Genomic DNA, 22,217 nt, shown 5'->3' with positions numbered 1-22,217 from the left:
TAGCTTTACTAATATTTGTTCTTATCTGTTTCACATGTTATATCATACAATCAGCTGCTGCTACTGCTTGTATGGAGTCTGCTTCAGTCTGGGTGACTTGATACACTGTCAGCATACATGCCATCGTGGTGCCTTGTAGAGTACTACTCACTGATGATTATTTGTTGAAATATTTGATTTGTGAAGAGAACAGTTACAAGTACCCCTAATAAATGAAATAAAATCTTAGATGTATGTTGTATTCTGTACAGCTTCCTGACAAGAGACCACACAAACAAGTACAAAAAATTTCATTCTTAAAATCATGGCTATATCGATACGAGGTTCAATAAGACTAAATTAATAACTTTCAAACATAAATGATTCACAAATCATTCCTGGGTGACGTCATGTACACTACAGCTGTTGGGAGCACACACAGATAACGAGTGCTTTGAAACTAACAATTACTTTATTATCACAAAATTCTGATCAGTTTGGTCATACGTGTAATTCTGAAAATATGACAGGTCTAGTTTACATCAAGAACTCCATGGACTTGTGGTGCCTAATAACAAATCTGAAACATTACCAGTACGGTTGCACTAATACTTTTCTCACATACCCATGTAAATCCTACAGCTGCTGGTACTTGATCTAGCCGTTGACACTGACTAATTTTCAGGAACAACTAAAAGTGCCAAATGAAATCTTTGAAATATTATAGCTCTTTAATGGAGCTTGTTTTGTGTCAAATATTATTCTGTTTTGTTTCTTTTGTGATCAGAGGCACGCAATGGACGATACAAGGTGGAGGAATGTTATCCCACAGTAACCTCAGGTTGAAGTTTCAATAGTGATGTTAAGTTTTAGATTAAAAGTCTGAGTCATGATAAAGAGTATGTAAGAAATACAGAACATCATACTTGTACATTTGGACCTTTTGTATGGACTTTCCAACGAGATCATCTAGTTCAATACAAAATGTAAAACACGCACTTGTATTACATTCTGCATATGTACTCTTAAGGACGAAAGACGGCTAGATAGTCAATGAGACAAACGAAAAACATTTCCCAACATGTTTAATTTGTACATCGACATATCACATAACATAAACATATCTTCATGATATATTCTTAATGATATAAGATATAAGCAAGAAAAAATATCAATTGCTTTCTGGATAACAACTTTGTAGTTAGATCCATTATTTACATTATCATAAAAACTAAATTGTACTTCCTCTTTTTATCCCAAATACTTTGACAACTGATGGCTGGAGACAGTTAATGCTTGGATCCATCTAACACAACTCACACACAGTCTGTCAGTGTTGGTTGATAATGGATGGCAATTGATGGCTGGTGACAGTCAACACTTGGATCCATCTAACACAACTCACACACAGTCTGTTGGTTGATAATGGATGGCAATTGGTGGCTGGTGACAGTCAACACTTGGATCCATCTTAACACAACTCACACACAGTCTGCCAGTGTTGGTTGATAACGGATGGCAATTGGTGGCTGGTGACAGTCAACACTTGGATCCATCTCACACAACTCGCACACAGTCTGTTAGTGTTGGTTGATAACAGATGGCAATTGGTGGCTGGTGACAGTCAACACTTGGATCCATCTCACACAACTCACACCCAGTCTGCCAGTGTTGGTTGATAACAGATGGCAATTGGTGGCTGGTGACAGTCAACACTTGGATCCATCTCACACAACTCACACACAGTCTGTCAGTGTTGGTTGATAACAGATGGCAATTGGTGGCTGGTGACAGTCAACACTTGGACCTCTTGGCAAACTTAAGACTGAAAATAATACCTTTCAGTTCTAGCACATATAATACAATCTGTGAGGTGTTTATACTACCAGGAGGGAATCCCTTAACACCAGTGGGACCCAGGCACTCCAGCATCTTTGTTAGAAATGTGTAGATTACAGGGGATTACATAGGCAACCTTGCCTTCCTGTATATCCTTCTCAATACAAAAAGAAACACTTACAATGATTGCTTTGTGACATTGATGGAAGTAAGAAAAAACATTTTTAAGTAGTAAAACTAATCAACAAACTTGTGAACCTTCGAACAGTGACATCCTTTGTTCTGAGGATGTCAGTGCAATAGTATGTAATCTGTGGATGCCAGGTGACCGATGACCAAATGTCCAGCATGTCTTACAGTACTATGTTCACTCTACTCAGGAGGACGTGATCACAACATCACATCATAATACCGCAGGTAAACTTTTGCAGCTCTACATCCTATTTCACATGAAAACATACCAGTTTCAGTGCATGTTACATATAAGTGAACTAAATGCCTCCCTAAGCCATGTAAACAATAAGGGATTGATTGGGACACACTGACTGCAAAAATATGTCTCAAATGAAAGTTTAGGTTTAAAAAAACTCATCGCAAACTTACACAAACTTCTAGTTTATCTAAAATATATATTTAGAATGTAGCCTTCAATACACACGTCAAGGGTTGGCAGAGTAAATGACTCAAATGTGAGACAATATCACTGTGTAGCTGAGCTCAGTAATATAGACTGGGTTGTCATTACTGTACCTTTATGACTACATGATAAGGGGCCAGAGATTTTCTTCAGCACCACTTAATAGGCAAGTCAGACATCTACTAACACAGTATTCTGAAACCCTACTTCTTCCCAGTGCACCCATGTCACCTGTCAGCTATTTAGCACACCTGTCCAACATACAGATGATACATACAGGTGATCCAGCAGGATGTCTGTACTGATTCTGAAACTGTAAACAACCTATACAGTAGTAAACAAGGTGTTAGATACACAGCTATACACAGATATACATGCTATGTACAGGTATTATCCAGTCCTCAATAAACACATCTGTTTAAGAGGAGATGCTCTCCATCAAGTTCACGAACGATAATTTGGCTTCCTCATTTCGCAGATTCTTCAGGCTGTAGGTATTCCCTGGAATGAAATGTTGACATTACTTGAAGCTGTAACTGAAACACCATGATTAAACTAACCAAGGTAATCTGCTCGAATTTACTGGATTCAATGTAAATTCCACTTTGTCTTGGTTGAGTTAAAACGCTCTCAAAATCTTTTCAAAATTAAGCTTAGAAGTGATCCTTGTGATAATCCTCCTGAGTTCACATGACCCTAAACACTGACACATCCTGATTGAATACAGTGAGGTGAGGTACAAATACTTTCCAGGTATTCACTCTAACACGTAGACAGTGGAGACAGGATATTAAATGATAAAACAAGCATGGTGTGAGATTTCTGCTTGATGTGTAAAGCTTTGAACATGTTGAATGGTGATGAGTAACAAGTGACAACATGAAGATGTTCTATGATAGATCTCACCTCGAGGGACAAAGAACTGGTCGCCAGCCTCCAGCACAGTACTTCCCCTGTGGATGGTCACAGACAGCTTCCCATGAACTATAGTGAAGATCTGAAGCAACAGTGAACAATTCCTCAAACAAGATTTAGTGGAAAGTACAAGAGAAGACAAACATTTAAAATGCCATATTTTCTTTTGATGATTCTTTGCAAAAATGCATGCAACACAAGTATATTTGTGACACTGGTGTAACTGCTTATTTCATATTCACCACTTTCCAGGCTTCTGAGAAGATGTCTACATGACTTGCCAAGGACTCAGATGAGGTACAGTCATATTACAGCCTGTTTACCTGACTTGTCAAGGACTATAACGAGGTAGAGACTTGCCAAGGACCTAGTTGAGGTAGTTGTTTACCTGACCTGTCAAGGACCCAGATGAGTAAGATACCTGCCAAGGATCTAGTTGAGGTAGTTGTTTACCTGACCTGCCAAGGACCCAGATGAGATAGAGTCCTAACTACAGCCTGTATACATAACCTATCAAGGACCTAGATGAGATACCAATGGAGTATTTACCAGTGTGTTGTCTTCCAGGGCCTGTGTGGGCTTCTCCCCAAGTGGACAGATGAGCAGATGTCCTACAGTGAAGGCTGGCTGTTGTATAGCATGACAGATGATGTATGGGTCTCCCTCACAGGGAGAGTCTCCACTTGGACCAACATACAGGGAGCCGTCAACTGGAGCAACACAGTCTGGAAAGAATACATCACTAATCTCAGAACACAGCAGATGTACTTTTCTCCAGTGTGGTATACAGCTCTTGGCATCTCACATACAAGGTCAAGCCGCAGGAAACGGACATGACTCACCTACAAGATTCTCTGACACAACTCACCTTGAAGCGCCACTGACAGTAAGGGACATAACTCACCTACAAGTACCTCTTCCTGTGTCTCTGGGTTCATAACAGGGATGTCAGAGCTGACAGTGTAGTCCAGGGTAGGAGACAGAACAGTGTGTACAGAAAGGTTTGCTTTGGCCAGTAATTTATTTCTTGATAGTTTTGAACCTGTGAAAAGAAAAGTGTATTCATCATCACGTCTTAGTAAACTTAGTAGTATTTGTTATACTCCTACACTGAGTCTTACAAACCCTAGCAAAGGTCATGTCAGGTAACCTTTGAGCGCCCTATGACAGTCCAATCAAATGCGAGATGGCCAAATGGATTTAACCAATAAGACGAAAGCAACTGTTGTAGGTGGGTAGGAAAGACAAAATACCAGTACACTGACAATGATCACTCAACAAACAAAATCTCCATAAAACACAGATATTTGACCTGCAGAATATATGCTTTGGGGTTTCTGTTGACATGGTTACCATTAGCTCATACTTCTGCTAGGTGACATCCTTGAATACTGATGAAACACTATTTTCAGAGATTGCTTACTCACTGTTGTGGTGTGTATCACTCAGAAGCCATCGTACAGAAAATAGCATTCTGAATTGTTTGGACACAAAAGTTTTCGAGGTGAAAGTTTAAAAGGTATCTGCGAATGTCAATTTTCACAATTTGGTAAGCTGTGTTATGATTGGTCAATGTCTGAGGTTACCTTCTAATAGGGTTTGTTAGGCTCAGTACAGGAGTGTAACAAATAATACTGAGACGTTTACTTAGACTGATTCGTCAGGTCAAGTATCGTTTACAAAATGGTCATTGATGATTAAAATCTATACTGACGTACTGTTAGAAGTAGAAAGAAATTGTTTTTAGGCTATTACACTGTATCCCTAAGATTTACACAAGTGCAAATACGATATATCAAAATAACCCACTTTGGCCTAACTGGGTGTTCAGTTGGATGCAAAAGAGGATAGCCAGAAATGCATGTTTACTCGTAAAATGGGGAAAAAACAACAGATACGACTATTACATTAGGTTGTTCTGACAGGTATGATAATGGACAGTCGACTCATCTGGCTAGAAATGCATGTGCTGCCAACTAGCACAAGGGATCATGTCAAAGATAATTTGTGCTTTTTCATGTGTGTTGTATAGATCTCACCTATTGATTAACATTATACGTGTCTTTCTTTCATAAAGTTTATGTTGAGATATGTAAAAGAATATGATACCTGATACCCACAGAAAAGCAATGTACTAAAAGTCTCAAAATATATGTGGCTAACCACCAAAAGATCAACAAGACTGGGTATTATTTGTAAACTGTTATGATATGCCGTATACTTAACTAGTTTATTTCCCGAGGATTATCAATATCGTAGCTGATATCTCTATCCCCTAGCACGCTACAGACCTTCTGTTTTTGCTTTTGAGACAACCCCTCCTACTTGTTCTTTTCATAGTGGCAGTGAGACTCCATGGTAGCTACATCCTTAATAGTTTTATTTTTTATGTCAGTTATTGCCTATTGTGTACCTAAGTCTAATTTCAAAATGGGTATTTAAAAAGTGTCCTTTGTAATATATCATCATCACACACTAATTTGCTTAAAGCCATGGCCTGTTCCATATAAGTCACTTTGCTCATTTCTGCACTAATCTCTCCTGTTAAGTCCATTTTTCTAAGTTTCCTACCTCCCTACCACTGGAACTGTAGTTAGGCCAAACTTAGTTACACAGATATTTCACACTTTCTCATATCAACTACATAAATTGTGGAGATAAATGTGAAAATTAAAAAAAAAAACAATAATTTTTTTCAATTTCTGACAATACTTTATCTGTGTGGCTATGAACCTGATAACACTGTACATGATTTGTGTCAATAACTTGGATTAGATATGTCTGTTATTCTACCCACTTTTTGTTTCCTTGGTCTTCTTCATTCTGGCAACACGTCTCTTTCGCTTCTCTGCCTCAGCAGCTAGATATTCCGATTCTTTTGAAGGCTTCACACCAGCAATCACAAAAGTGCCTGGAACATTCACAACATTAACCCTGGAATTGCACGATTTGATGATGGTTTTTTCCCAAAGATAGAGTGATGTTTAATTTAATACTGTTCTGGTAAAAATGGAAAGTCACAAGACTGTTTTGAACAGGTTACAAGATTTAAGTAATTTTTTACCATTTACCACAAAGTAAGACTTCTTGTGAGTTAGTAGTGCCAATGTGAAACATACTGGAATTTATTTTACTTTCCGCAATAAGACACAAGCAGCTCTTTTGCTTTTTATGATAAACTTGTGTACTGATTTGAGAATGTCAGTGTGAGTTGAGTTACTGTATGCTAAATAAGAGTAAAAACACATAATTTTACAAATATCTTGCTATTTTGAGCTCTATGCTGTAGAGGCAGATAGCCAGAACTGGTGCTGTGATGACTGTGAATAGCCGTGGAATTCCAGATATCTCGAGCAGGAGGACATTGAACTAAAAAAGTCTTCTTTTGATTAAAAAGATATCTCTGAGACTCTCCAGATGGATTCGAACAGGCAGATATTTATGCTGGAAATCTATGAAGATTATAAACTCCCTTGTTGAGACTGATGAAGATTTAATGTGTTGAAAGAGGCTCTGTCACACACAAACAACTATAAGCTACAACATAAGTTGACCAAAGATCGGTATTCTGAAGGAAAGAAGATTTCAAATGGTCATAGCTGCAGTCGATACAATCTCAATGGCACTTGATGTTATATCCTTGATAAGCTGACAGTCAAAAAACATCTCCAATGAATAGAAGTTACTGAATCAGAAACAGCTCTGACATCTAAATGTTGACTATTGGCAGCATGTTGATGGAACAACTGAGTTGTCAAACCAAATTGATTCTAAAGCATTTGAGGAATTTTGTTAACATGTATGCAATAATCTGTGGAGAAAACAGTAAAGAAACTATGTGATGGGTTGTGAGAGGCAGGGAAATTGTTACTGGGCCACTGAAATGCCAAGTGGGAGAACCTTCCACTGGTAGGGTGTTCCTTGAAAGATGAACACTAGAAATGTCTGATGACGTAGGATGATTGGTACATGGATAAAACGTGTCTTGGAGATAAAGACTGATTGTGTAATCCCTTGGTACATTGGAGACCGTCAGGAATTGTGGCGGAATTTCCTCTAAACGAGCATTGAAAATCTTCAAGCTGAAGAAGTAGTATATACAATGGGGGTTTTAAAACACTTTCAAGAAAAGTCTCTACAAAGCCTTATTTAGTAAATAAGGCTTTGGTTGGGCCCTTAGCTCTTGCTACTATTACCCCTACTACTTAACGTGTGTTGGAGGTAACACTGTGCCTATGTCACGTTTATATCGATGAAACAGTTTAACGTGAACCGCCTACGATCTCTTTGGTGTTCATAATAAAGGCTTGTTGGGCTTTTTGTATCCCCTGTTCTATGTACTTTTTTTTCTCGTCCTCGCTGATAGCAGACTTACGAGATTTAGACCGAATATCTTGTTTCATTCCGTTATATTTTGTGAGTTCAGAGAGGATTGAACGAAACTCCTCTTCCGAAATCTTACTATCAGAGAGTGCCGTGGAAATACGCTCACTCACTGTGTTGAGCTTTGCTTCGGCCAGAACCCTGATCTCGTCGTGTTTCAATGCCTTACGATGCAGTCGGCGTGATATCAACTTAAGTGCCAACCCTAACACCCCTGCCACCCCAGCCGTTATTTCAATACCTAGCACTATAGGTGTAGCCACGATGGTAGCTAACAATCCAACACCTGCCGCCCCTAGTCCCATGCTGGTTGTCATAAGGGCAGTGTCAGCCCCGTCCAAGATATTGAAAGCTCTATGGTACTTTTTACATAGTGCTTTCCGCGTGTCACGGTCTTGTTCTAGTTGGCGTTTCACATCACATAACTGCCTCAAGCGGAACCCATCTACGGTTTCCAGCGTCTTCGCTACTTCCTCTACGACTGGGTACAGACCCATCCTATAATATATATTTTGAAAGATATTTTAATTGGGTTTCAGTTAATAGTTTATCAATGTATTTGAAGCCTACAAGGTCTATACCACTAGATATGGTAATAGGTGAGAGGCTAATAGACTTTTCTGTTGTAATAAAAACCCCACGGAGGCTTATTAAACGGTTTATAGGACTCGTGAGGTTATCCCGTTGTATAACAATACGGCAATATTTTTTTAGGTGTTCTTCACCCCAGTGTATTACCACCCAGGGTAAAATTGGGATTGCTCTCGTGGTATTTCCCGCGTTTTCATCCATCTGAAAGAGGACTTCTATGATGATTGTGGAAGGGGTGGCTAATAACTGAATATGCCTCGGGGAAAGCATATTATTACCAAATGTTAATTTATTGCTTGGTTCAAAAGACCTTAACCCAATTTTTTCTTCACCAAAATTTATCGTGGCTGCTACGATACCATCCGGAATGAAATCCCCGAACCAGACACCGTTGTTCCTAATCTTAGAGATCCACCCATTTTCGTCCATTGTGATATAAGGTGAGGCGATTGTTAAGTTGATCAGCCATTTGGGCTCTTTAAAATCTGATAACGACACCCGTCTGTACACGTTGTCTTTCAAATGCAGGATATATAAATCATCTTCCTCACCAGGCTGATCGAATCCCTCCGTATCTCCTAGGTCGTTAAGCGTAGTGTTGGGACGATGACTGGTCATTATTATACTATTACGATATAATTTCCAACTGGTTTTCTGATAATAATTCAGGGGTGAACTTCATACCCATGAAGTGTATGTTGTCAGGCAGGAAGATCTTGGTTAGTGATATCTTGTTTTCCACGATCACGTTGACCCCCTGCAGACTGGTGTTGGAGCCGACACTCACCCGCACGTAAACGTTGCAAACTTGATACTGGTGTCGTTTCACCCACCTGAGTTTGATTCCCTTCACGATCTCGACATCATTCCCCGATGGTTCCCCTAGGTAGACTTTGATGATCAGTGTTGAGTTTGCCGGTAGACTCTCTAGTATACTGACCACGCCTTCGAATTCAGACACCAACTGCAATGTCACGTTTTGTATGGCTGGTTTACTCGATAGCATGTGGGCTGCCATAGTGTTGAGTGGGCTGACGACTACGCTACGTCTCTGAGTTGGGACGTAAGCCACGAGCAGGGTTCCATTGTTCACGACTTTGTTTAGGTGGTTGTCTTTGTTATCCGTGAACACGTAGGGGGAGCCGAGTCTAATATTGAGAAACCAGTCGTTATCGGGTAACAACACCCACTTGTCATCTTCGGTGAAGACGAGAATATATGGCTTGTTTTGGGCGACGGTAGTGCTCTCAACATCGTCTAAGTCGAACAGTTTACCCCCGAACGATGGGTGTATTATCCAGTTATTACCGGTGTTGACAAGGGCGTACTTAGTGTTGATTGTTGCTCTTGTGGTATCTACTATATCATTTAGGGTTCCACCGGAGGGGACTTCAACGCGTTTGTAAATGTTGTTTTTCAGTTGCAAGGCGTACGATTTACCATCTACTCCGGGAGCGTCGAAACCGCGCGTCTCCGAGGTCGGAGATCCCGATATTGACGCATTTTTTCACTCCGGGCCCTTGTGCGCTGGTCATTTTACATGAAGCGTTAAGCTGAGGTATCCTATATTTACAGGATTATGATTTATATCTAACACCGATATTATCAGCTCAGGTATGTTGCCCTGGGTTAATCTCTTATACTGCCGTGGTGAAAACGACTCGGTTCTACCATCGTTGTATTTCTCAGTTTTCACCGGCACTGCTCTCAGTATAGTGGAAGGGTGACCTCCTTGAATGTTGTACGTTGTGCTCACCTGACCGAGATGAATGTACAGCTCTCGGTACGGTACTAGGTCGGGTAACTTCGTGCCTGTGACGGTTGTTGTTGGTTTTATCTCGTCAGGAGACATACCGAGTATCCTCGCTAATGGTCGGCCGAGCCTCAAGGAGGTTCTTCCGTTGTTGATTAACACCACTGTGCCGTTTGAGTCGTTCATCTTGAGTTCGGCTCCCAGGGGTTTGAAGACCTCGTCGTTTAGAGAGCACACGCTGTAGTAGCCGTCAGTTATCTGGCTGCGAGTTCCACTGACGAACAGCTTATTGTTGCTGGCGTTGATGTTAGTCCATTGCGGTAGGTAGGTGATATCGCAGAGTGCGACTTCGAGTTGACCTGACGTGTTATCGATCGCGTGCGTCAGCTGAACGGCCTCACCGCTCGTTATTCCTGGAAGTGTTATGTACATATTATAATATATAAATTATATATTATAATATGGACTTAGCACACTTGAAAATCGTGGTGGTAGGTAGTACGGGGTTTAAAACAACCTTTATTAATATCTTTGAAAACTATATCGTGACCGTTAATAACGCGCAGGCGGTGGTAAACTGGAATCAAAACCCAATGCAGTTTTGGCAGAACCAACTCAACTTTGCTGTGTGGTGTGCGACGACAGGGTCGGGTGTGACACTAGACTACGGTATAGACGAACTGAGTAAGGCAGTCATTTTGTTTCATATTTATTATCAAACGAGACGAATATTGAAGGAAATAAGTGCTCCTCTTCCCCAAGATAAAGCGTGGAGTATGACGAATAACCCCTATGATAAACGCGCTTATGAACGTGTTTGTGGGGAGTTTGAGATTCCAACGAATAAAGACTTTCGCCTTCCTGGTGTGAACCATGGTCTCGGTATAGTTCTCGTGTACTTCTACAGGTCCGGAACATATCAGGCCGGTTCTAAAGATGGTTCATACAACCCAAACCGTCATACATTTACAGGCCCCACAACGAATGAAAAGATCCATGTCAGCTGTATAAAGCAAACCAATCCTGATGCAGCCACAGCCTGGACTAAAATGATCTCAAAAACATCGAAAGAATTCACTCGTGCTGGTACAATACGCTTGAACGACTCGATTCGAACGTACGTGTGGGCGCTGTTGGGTGCGCAGTCGATGACGCGTTCCAACATCCTCGGTAAGGGAACTGCTTACGACGCTCAGAAACAGTTCGTTGCCAACGTTGAGGATGCTATCAATTCTCCAGTTGATCTCCCGCGGGCCATCGACCGTTACCAAAACGTGTTAGAATACGCCAGATCGAAAGTCAATTACGTGTTCGGCGTGGGGCTGTACATGGCTCCGAGTGATATGCAACTGAGAGTAAAAAAAGTGGTGGGTTATAACAACAAAATAGTCATAGCCACGGCGGATCAAAAGTTGGGTATCAACCCCGATATTAACACCCCCTATATCCCACACATCCCACCACGTGAAACGGGTATAGTGGCGCCACCCCCGGAGTCTAAAGTTCATGTGGAGGTACCCCCCACACACCCCCATATTCAGGCCTCCAATCATATTGATAATAAAACGGCCCTGGTGGTTGGTGGGGTAGCTTTGGGACTTATTTGGTTAAAAATTTCTTAGCCGCTACGTACACCAGACCCGCCACGGCGACGATGGCTGCCCTCAGGTTTTGACTGAGCCACGTGGCAGTTTTAGCCAGAGCGCCCAACAACCACGAGACGATGCTACCCAGGATGCCGGGAAGGGCTTCGGCGGCTTTACCAGCCAGTTTAGCTAGGCGTTCCCCGAGTTTTTTTATCCAGTCTTTAACACCACCGGCAGGTGTGGGGGGAACTCCGCCGCCGGCAGGCCCCACAGTACCCCCTGTCAGTGACAAGACCAAGGTTGATATGATGAAACCCAATGCAGTCAGAACGCTGACGATGGTGATCCCTTGCTCCCGGAACAATAACCGAATCCTGTCTGCTAACGTGGTGTCTCGGTAGAGGACTTGATTGATGGTTTCCCGCACACGGCTGACCTGGGATCGAAGCTTTTCTTTGAAGGAGGACGCTGTCTCCAGCCAGGTCTGCCTTTCCTCTTCCAAATTACGTATTCGTTCCTCGATGGTGGCTTTCATAGACTCGTCCTCAGTTTCACCGAGTTTGGTCTTTTCATAGGCGATGTGGTCGTCTATCACGCTAATTTTAGCCGTGCTTTTCGCGAGATGTCCGCGAATGGTTTGCATCGTCAGGTCCAACCCTCGCAGTTCCCGAAAGGTAAATTCGAGACCCAGGAAGGGCTTGTTCTCGTAGTCGGCCAACACCTTTTTAATATCATAAGTCATGTTTTGATCCGATGGGGCGTCCCTGATGCCTTCCAGACTTTGAACTAACTTCGGGGGATACTGCTTAGGTCGCGCGCCACCGTAATCTCCGAAGTCTAGTTCATCTTGGACAAACTTACTTCCATGTTTACCGGCCAATGTTGATAAGGCAAGCGGTTCTCTCGTGCGTTTATTCATGAGATCGATCTCCGGGTGAGCCTTCAAACGCAGCGTGCCATTGCTATCGAGGGTAAACTTGGAATAGTCCCTTTCCAACAGCTTGAGTTTGGATTTATTTTCAACTACGTCGTAATAATCGTCGACAGCCTGCTGTAGAAGGTCAGTACTGAATGAGGTCTCCTGGTCATCATCGAATGCCTGGGCACTATCGCCCCGCATATCATCCATAGGTATGTCTTCATCCATTAGTATTAAAAATATATTTCATTTATATAACAATGTACGGCAGAAAATTAGATCCTTTCAGAAGATTGAGAGAGCCATTAGGCGCCAGAGCCGTGCGCCAGTCGGTGACCATCACCAACAATCCCAGCAAGATAGACCAGAATCAAACTCTGCTGGTTAGATTTCCAAACCTTGGTGAGAATGACCTCATTGTACCAGGCACTGTTCGACTGGCGTTCAATATCACGTTGACCTCCGACAACGACAAACGCGAGCTAGTGCGTAACGTGGGTCGAGCTATCATCAAGAAAACGACCGTCAAGATCAGCGGTAACGAGGTGCTGAGCATCGACGACAGCGACGTGTTTCACTGCTACGGGGATCTCTGGAAAAGCGAGGGAGAACGAGTCAATGATGTGTACCAGGGTATCAGCAAATCAACCCGGTCGCGCATAGGGTATGCCTTCACGCAAGACCAGCTAGACAAGCTATCGGACGGTGAAAAGGCCATCGCTCGAGCATGCGGGAATCGATTCTGCGTGCCGCTCGACTTCGAGTTGTTCACGGGACACGCGCCGTTTTACCAGGCCGCGCTGGGTGATAGGCTCGAATACGAGCTCATGTTTAACGACTATAGCAAAGTAGTGCGTACGCCGAACGGTGATGAGGCCAGTTATGCCATAGACAACATCTCTCTGGAGTTCGACATGGTCACTAGCCCGGAGCTGGCCAGGCAGGTTCGAAGCCAGTACTCTGGGAAGATGGCTATCCTGTACGATCGCGTACTGAGGCATAGGTCAGTCGTGCGAGATAAGAGCGACACTGTGTGGAATATCAACCTGAACGTGCCGGCGCGATCGATGAAAGGTATCCTGGTCGTCCCCGTGGAGGATTACGAGCCATTCCGGAGGGACAGCGAGAAGTTTTTCAACCCCGAGATTGAAAAGGTGGAAGTGACCATCGAGGGCGTGCCCAACCAGCTGTTCAGTCATGGTATGAGACCACACCAGCAGTGGGATGAGATAAAAAAGCTACCAGTGGGGGATTACATAACAAAGGACCTGGACCTCGGCTCCGTGCAGATCGGTGAATACCTGACCACCAAGTACGCCCTATGGTTGGACATGCGATCCACGGATGATGATAAACTGCACGGTAGCGGGCGCCGTATAGATAACGGCAGCGAAGGGATAACCATCCAGATTACTAAGAAGGCTCAACCCGCTGGTAAGTTGAAATTATATCTGTACGTTATTATGGACGCGCAACTTAATATAGATAATGGGAGATTCGTGCAAGCCATCTATTGACCTCCCCACTGACCCACACTGCGCCATAGTGTGCGGGCAGACTGGCTGTGGGAAGACCGTTTTCGTCTTGGATATGTTGGAGGGTTACTACAAGGATGTGTTCGATAACATCGCTATCATGTGCCCTACTCTGAGTATGAATAAAACGTACGCGCGACCTTGGGTGATGACGGACCCGGACGTACACAAAATCGACCCTGGAACACGCCTGCAGGACTGGTTGAAAGCTCTTCACGAGAAATTTAAAGGGGAACCGACGCTGTTTATACTGGACGACTGCAGCGCTAATCGCGAGATAACTAAAAAGAGAGACATGCTATCGTACCTGGCCTTCTCCGGCCGGCATGCAAATCACAGCGTCTGGGTGCTAACGCAGAAGTTCAACTCGGTGTTGAAAGACCTCAGGGAGCAGACGCGATGGGTGGCCTTATTTCACTGCAAGGACAGGGATTCGTTCGAGGAGTGTTTGAGAGAGAACGATGTGATGAGCAAATTAGAACGGGAACGGGTGAAGAAACAGCTCGCTGAAACTAAACACGCTAAGCTAGTGCTCAAGACCGACCAACCAGTAGCATATAGGGTGTGCTAAAGCTAAGCAAAGCTAAGCTAAAGCTAAGCAAATGCTAAGTATAGCTATGATATTTGAAGTGTTTGTCGTGTGCAACTTAACCTTCATTTCTCTGTGTTTTGTCTGCATCGGGTATTATATAGTTAAAACTAAATCTTACTTGTTATATTATAAGATGGAGTGTGAGGAATTGCTCGAACAATTGTTGGTACCTGGGGGTGTGGGGGATTCCCCCAAGCGAGAGAAACTGGTGGCGTTGGCTGTTGGCGGCAAAGCCAAACATTACTTTGGAGACTACACTCCGGATAAAATTCACAAAATGTCAGCCGAAGAAATCGATAAGCTGTACGCTAGATACGAGTCCCGGCTCGGAGCAGAAATGACAAAAACAATAGGATCGGCTATGACCCAGATATACACCGGTATTGTATCATACTTCCTTCCCATTCCACCAGAGCGTCGACTTTACCTGTGGGAGGACCTCGAGAAAGACCCTTTTATCGAACACGCCGTGAGTTCTATCAGCTGCGGGCTGTACCACAAATATGGTATGTTGTTGGCTCCAGTGACGGCGGCGATTATCACGGCAAAGCATTGTCAATTTGAGAGAAAAAATAATAATAATAGTATAGATGGATACTGCTCCCCAGGTGATACCCCCCACAGTGAGGGAAACCCCTCCCGAGGTGAGGGAAGTGACCCCTTCACAGGAGACCAGGGAACCAGTGGGGGAAGTGACCCCAACAGTAACCAGGCAGAAGAATCCTAAGAGAGTAGCTGCCGGTAAAAAACGGTGGTGTAACCAACATAAAATTATTACAGTGACCAACCAAACCCGACTGTTGTTGGCTGTAGGCGTAACTGCTGCCTTGGCTATCTCGTGGTTATATAGTGAGGGAAACCCTCACCGTGAGGTGGTACCCCCCAACAGTGAGGTAACCCCCACTGTCGACCCGCATATCATGTTATAATTTAAAATATTTTTATATATACATAATGTCTGAGGGGAAAACGTTCGTCAACGACGCATACCACGCCACAGTGGTCGCCAGTCTAGCCGTAGGGTACGCTCGGTTGACTAAAATGGTGCTTAACCAACTATCAAGCTAGATTTCAACCTGCAGGATATGGGTATGCTCATAATGAACCTTGGTATGGCGATGGCCACAAAAGACATCCTAGTAAAACAAGGGATAATACCTGATAATATAATGAAATAAATATAGGATGGCCACGATAGCTATGATGGTCGGTGGGGCGTTAGTGAATGCCCTGGCATTTTCCGGGAGTAATTTCCTCTTCTCGAAACTACGAGATGATCACGCGGCTGAAATACAGGAAGAAAGGAAGCGGCACGATCTCGCTACTGAGAACTTACAAAAGGCACAGGCCGAGTACGCTAAAAAACGCCTCTAGAGGATCGATTTTATTAACGAACAACTCCAGCGTGAAAACCATGCCGTTCAAACATTCAACGATGTCGATGAAGCAATGAAAGAATACTACCTACTAACTGGTAAACGATTGGAACCGCTCAATAAACCCACACTCGCTCAGTACTACACACCATCCAAGGGACAAATGAATCGTGAACTGGGCTTCATAGTGTTGGGTATAGCAGCTACTGCGTTGGTTGCGAAGCAATTAAATTAAATACCTATATAAGTAAACATGAGACCCGCTCCATACCGATGCGAATACATACTTATGGGGAAGACCGAGGCCTGTGGTAGGAAATGCAGGAATCAGGGGTTCTGTTGTTTCCATATGGGAAGTCCTAACTACACGTGTTCTGTGTGTGGTATCGGGGTTAAAGGACACTACTGTCTATGTAAAGCTCACGGAGCGAACGTAGTCAGACATCAACTCATCTACGAGAATAAAAAGGACTACATAAAAGAACGTAGGCGACTGCTCAAGATAGACTCCAAATAAATATTTTACTCATGCACAAGGAACAGCCACATATTTTTTATCAAGGGTTACCTCCCTTTACTGTGACCCAATTAGACATTGGTTATGTTAGGTGTAAACACTATGACTACTGTACGCGAGCTTAAGCGGGTCGCAAAACAGAGAGGTGTGATCGGGTATTCTCGAATGCGGAAGTCAGCATTGTTGAGATTACTAGGTTTAGAAGCCCCTCCTACGGTAAAACAATTAAAAGCTCAAGCAAAACAGCTTGGATACACGGGTTATTCAAACCTGGGGAGAGCCGGGTTAACCGCATTGTTATCACATGCCCCCGTTCCCACTGTAAAACAACTGAAAGCCGAGGCACACGATTTGGGTTTAGGCGGGTATTCCCGTATGAGAAAACCACAGCTTGTAGAATTATTACGACAGAATAGAGCTATTGACCTACAGTTCGTGCGCACTGAGCGCGCTGTAGGCAACTATTTGAGAGGTTGGCGCATGCACGTTGATAGAAACATAGACATTACAGATATCCAGCCTCTGATAGCTGATAAGGTCAACCAGGAACTAAATAATCTAGGAAGTATCAAGTTTCAGATCACAGTGAAAATGTCGCTCGATAAGCAGGTTGGGGATGGGGTCACTGAATATGTTCAGCCTTACTTCCGAGGTAAACAAGAGGTCGTCACACATACAGAGACCATTGACGCATCAATCGATACCAGTTTTCAGCAGATACGAGAATACCTAGAACGCTACAGACACTTGGGGTCCGGGTGGGCTGTAGATAAAATCGATAATGTCTATCTAGACATAGCTAACTACGTGCCGTTCAGAGGCGGATCATACCTAGCCTTGCCCCCCTACTATAGGAACAAACATGCCATAGTAAACGTTAAGAATAGAGGAAACGATTGCCTGAGGTTAGCTATCAGGTCAGCCTTATTTCCAGCTGACACTAATCCGAACAGGTCTTCTAATTATCCTCAGGATGATGGGCTCAACTGGGATGGTATAGATGAACCCACCCCCATATCCCAGATCACTAAAGTAGAAAAACAGAATAATCTGGCTATAAATGTCTTTGGGCACGAAGGTAACACAACAATAGTACACAGGGTCAGCGAAGTGAAGGATCGCCAAGTTATCAATATATTCATGATCCAGCGAGGTGACAAGTATCACTACACATGGATAAAACACTTTAGCAGGCTGTTGTATGACCAATCGGCACACAGAGAAAAGACCCACTTCTGTGAACGATGCCTACATGGCTTCACACGAGCTGATTTATTAGAATCCCACCGGGATGATTGTCAAGGTGTGGGGCAGACGGCCATACGAGTCGACATGCCTAAGGAAGGTGATAATATCCTAAAATTCAGTAACCACAAGAACCAAATGTCTGTGCCTTATATCATATACGCCGACTTCGAAGCCTTGGTGGTGGAGGAATCCCCCAGTGGTGCCACCGGCGAGGCTCCCATCACCCACAAAACACAAGAGCATAAAGCCTGTGGGTTTGGATACATTGTCGTCCGTTGTGACGGGGAAACGAAAGCTCCGGTAGTGTATAGGGGCCCTGACGCGGCTGAAAGGTTTCTAAAGTGTTTGCAGGAGGAAGAAAAAATTATTAGGAATGCATTGTATAGAATCGCTCCCATGCGTATGACCCGAGTCGACAGGCTAGCTCACGCTAGTAGCACTAACTGTCACGTGTGCGACTCACCACTTAACGGTGATTCGGTGAGAGATCACTGCCACATAACTGGTAAGTATAGAGGCGCTGCTCACAGCGCGTGCAACCTCAAGCTTAAAATCAACCCTAAGACAATAAACATCCCCGTTGTCTTTCACAACTTGAGAGGGTACGACTCACACTTGATCATGCAGGCCATCGCGAAAATCGATGGTAATATAACGTGCATCCCCAACAACACGGAGAGATACATCTCCTTCAGCTTAAACGGACTTAGGTTCATTGACTCGTTTCAGTTCCTCCTGTCGTCACTCGACAGTCTGGTCAAGGCCAACAATACCTTCCCTATCACCGATCGATACACAGACGCCGAGACTAGACCCCTGCTTATGAGGAAGGGTGTGTACCCCTATGAGTACATGGATAGTTGGGTCAAGTTCACCGAGACCAGACTACCCCCTATTGACTGCTTTTATAGCAAGCTGAATGAGGCGTCCGTCTCACGAGATGATTACTCGCACGCGACTAACATATGGAATAAACTGGGTTGTAAGAACCTGGGTGATTATCACGACCTGTACTTGAGGACAGATGTACTGCTGTTAGCCGACGTGTTTGAGACGTTTAGGCGAACGTGTTTCAAGCAGTATAAACTCGACCCCGCATGGTATTACACCAGCCCAGGTCTGTCGTGGGACGCCTTGCTTAAAAAGACCGGAGTTAATTTAGAATTGCTCACAGATTACGACATGCACCTATTCATTGAGAAAGGCTTGCGAGGTGGGATTTCCATGGCATCCAAACGATACGCGAAAGCAAATAATCAATACGTGAAAGGTTACGATCCTAACAAGCCAACCAATCACATTCTCTACCTCGACGCAAACAACCTGTACGGCTGGGCCATGAGCCAGTATCTACCTACAGGGGGATTCGAATGGGTACCCCACGTTGATGTTATGGGGGTTGCACCAGATTCGAACAAAGGGTATATCCTCGAGGTTGACTTAGAGTATACCAAGGAATTACACACATCACACAACAGCTACCCCCTGGCCCCCGAACGTATGAGGGTTAACCCAGACTGGATGTCTGAGTACCAACATAACTTGTTAGGTGGGCGTGTGACAGACGTTGAAAAACTCGTTCCTAACTTAATGAATAAGACCAAGTACATCGTTCACTATCGCAACCTACAGCTGTACCTGTCGTTGGGTATGAGGCTGACCAAAATACACAGGGTGCTCATGTTCGACCAGAGCCCATGGATGGAGCCCTACATCAGAATGAACACAGACCTACGAAAAAAAGCCACCAGTGATTTTGAGAAAGATCTCTACAAGCTCATGAACAACTCGGTGTTTGGTAAGACTATGGAGAACCTGAGGAAACGCGTGACCGTGAAGCTGGTTCGGTCGAGTGAGGAAGACAAGCTCAGGAGATTGATAGCCAGTCCGGCATTCAACCGTAGTAAGATATTCACAGACAACCTGGTTGCCCTACACATGAAGAAAAGCCACATAAAATTCAACCGGCCTGTTTACGTGGGGATGAGCATCCTCGATTTATCCAAACACCTGATGTACGACTTTTACTACAACGAGCTCAAGAAACAGTACGGTGACAGGTGTGAAGTGCTGTACACTGACACGGATTCCCTGCTGATGGAGATTCGAACCGAGGACGTGTACGAGGACATGAAAAAACACCTCGATTTATACGACACCAGCGACTACCCTAAGACCCATGCCATACACAGTACGGTAAATAAAAAGGTCCTAGGTAAGATGAAGGACGAGTGTGCTGGCACGCCCATAGCCGAGTACATAGGTTTGAGACCTAAGATGTACTCCATACTGAAAGCCGACAATAGTGAGATCCGGAAGGCTAAGGGGGTTAAGAAGTATTTGGTGAAACAACACATCAAACACGCCAGATTCAAGGAAGCCCTGTTCAAGACCCGTACCTTTAGGCATAAAATGAACACACTTAGAAGTGATGGACATAAGATATACGGACTGACTATAAACAAGACGTCCCTGTCGCCTATGGACACTAAACGTTGGATAGCTATTGATGGGATAAACACATACGCGTATGGACATGAGAAAATTTGAGGCTATTTACTACAGCCCGCGTGGGTACTGGAAAGGAGCTAGCGCAGTAGATAAGCTAGCTAAAATAGCGCGAGTACCCCCGGAGGAAGCCAAAGCGTGGCTTGAAAAACAAGCCCTGTGGCAGATCTATTTGCCGGCACCACGCTACGTGCCTAGAAGGAGGTTCGGTATTAACATACCTAATAGCGTTCACCAGGCAGACCTACTGTTCCTACCCCACGACAAGAGGTACAAGTATGCCTTAACCGTAGTGGACGTAGCCAGTCGTTACAAGGAAGCCGAACCCTTGACCACGAAAGATTCGGCCCAGGTAGCCAGAGGATTCGAACGCATATACAAATGCAGCCCGCTGACGTGGCCAACAGAGCTGCAAGTTGACCCCGGACGGGAGTTCATGGGTGCCGTGTCACAACTGCTAGCCAAACACGATACAAAGGTCAGGCGTGGCACGGCCGGAGCCCATCGCAGCCAAGCCATAGTTGAGAGATTTAATACGACTTTGGCTGAGCGCTTGTTCGGCCATCAGTATGCTAGGGAGATGGTCACCCCTGGAAAACGATCGACTGAATGGGTCACGAGGTTACCCAAGGTGGTGTCGGCAATCAACCATGAAGTCACCCGTCTCACCGGTAAGAAACCGGCAGACGCTATCAAACTAAAATCAATAGTTGCAGAGTCGGCCGCTCCATTGCGTGGGAAGGAGAAACAGATACCAGATAGGGCCCTAGTGAGGTATCTATACCAGCCGGGGGAACACGAGGGTGATAGCCGTAAGCGGGCCACCGATCCTATATGGTCAGTCAAAACTTACAACATAGATAAAGTGGATATGAAAGCCGACGAACCTAACTTATACTACTTGAGGGATGGGCCGGGTAGGGGGTTTGTAAGAGAAGAATTATTGATCGTACCGTACGGCACAGTGTTACCTCCAACACACGTTAAGTAGTAGGGGTAATAGTAGCAAGAGCTAAGGGCCCAACCAAAGCCTTATTTAGTAAATAAGGCTTTGTAGAGACTTTTCTTGAAAGTGTTTTAAAACCCCCATTGTATATATTACTGAAGACCATGCAGATCTTGTCCCAATATTTCCTCGGAACACAAAAGATTGGGGAGTACAAGCCTGGGATCTCCAGCAATAGATCTATGGACTCTTATCGCTAACTTGGCTCACAAAAAAACTGTGCAGTAGGGAAAGCGAATGTCAACGGCGGTGATCCCTGGATTGACAGATGTAATCCTGTCGGATTGATTGAGTACAAGTCAGGATTCTACAAGAGAAAGGAAGTCGACAGATCCAATGTTGAAGAGCTAAAGCTTTCACCAAGTGGAAGGATCATTGCATTCAATGCTACACTCAGGTGTAGAGGCATGCCCTGAGAGCATTGATCCTGCCTTTGAACGTCACTGAGAAAATGAGAAAATAACTTCCCCTACCCTCATCCTTATTAGCGTGTGGGTCCACGAACAAGAATGTACAAAACTGCAGGTTTAACTCATATGTTTCAGGTCATCCTTGAGGGCTTTAAGAATCCTGTCTGCAGATTCTAATGACAAATTTACCTAAACTATATAAAACCTGTAACACTTGTATTGACATTTGATACAAAAGTCATCAGAAGGAAAAGGATATACATGTCATTGAGTGTTATACCTTAACACTCTTATGTAATAACATGCCGGGAATTAAACATTGATACGTTAATTACATTTTCCCTAATGGTATCACTCACTGACTTTGGGGTGAGTGAGTTTAGTTTTACGCCGCACTCAGTAATATTCAAGGTACATGGCAGC

The 22,217-nt window shown here is 44.0% G+C and overlaps 1 protein-coding gene across 1 annotated transcript in view; it reads right to left on the bottom strand.

Moving 5' to 3' along the window:
• Positions 1-1,047: 1,047 nt before the first annotated feature.
• The window catches only part of LOC137290455 (serine-rich adhesin for platelets-like), a 58,579-nt gene continuing 37,409 nt past the window's right edge, over positions 1,048-22,217 (bottom strand). Inside the window, exons 20-24 of the mRNA XM_067821395.1 lie at positions 6,168-6,281; positions 4,275-4,412; positions 3,920-4,095; positions 3,362-3,452; positions 1,048-2,956 (exon numbers count right to left, since the gene is read on the bottom strand). Coding sequence (XP_067677496.1) covers positions 2,874-2,956; positions 3,362-3,452; positions 3,920-4,095; positions 4,275-4,412; positions 6,168-6,281 — 602 coding nt within the window. The 3' untranslated portion in view covers positions 1,048-2,873. The remainder of the gene's footprint in view (positions 2,957-3,361; positions 3,453-3,919; positions 4,096-4,274; positions 4,413-6,167; positions 6,282-22,217) is intronic.

This window comes from Haliotis asinina, chromosome 7 (assembly GCF_037392515.1).
Source record: "Haliotis asinina isolate JCU_RB_2024 chromosome 7, JCU_Hal_asi_v2, whole genome shotgun sequence".
NCBI classification, from domain to species: Eukaryota; Metazoa; Mollusca; class Gastropoda; order Lepetellida; family Haliotidae; genus Haliotis; species Haliotis asinina.
The sequence above is the reverse complement of the archived record's forward strand: the minus strand, read 5'-3'. Positions and strand labels throughout refer to the sequence as shown.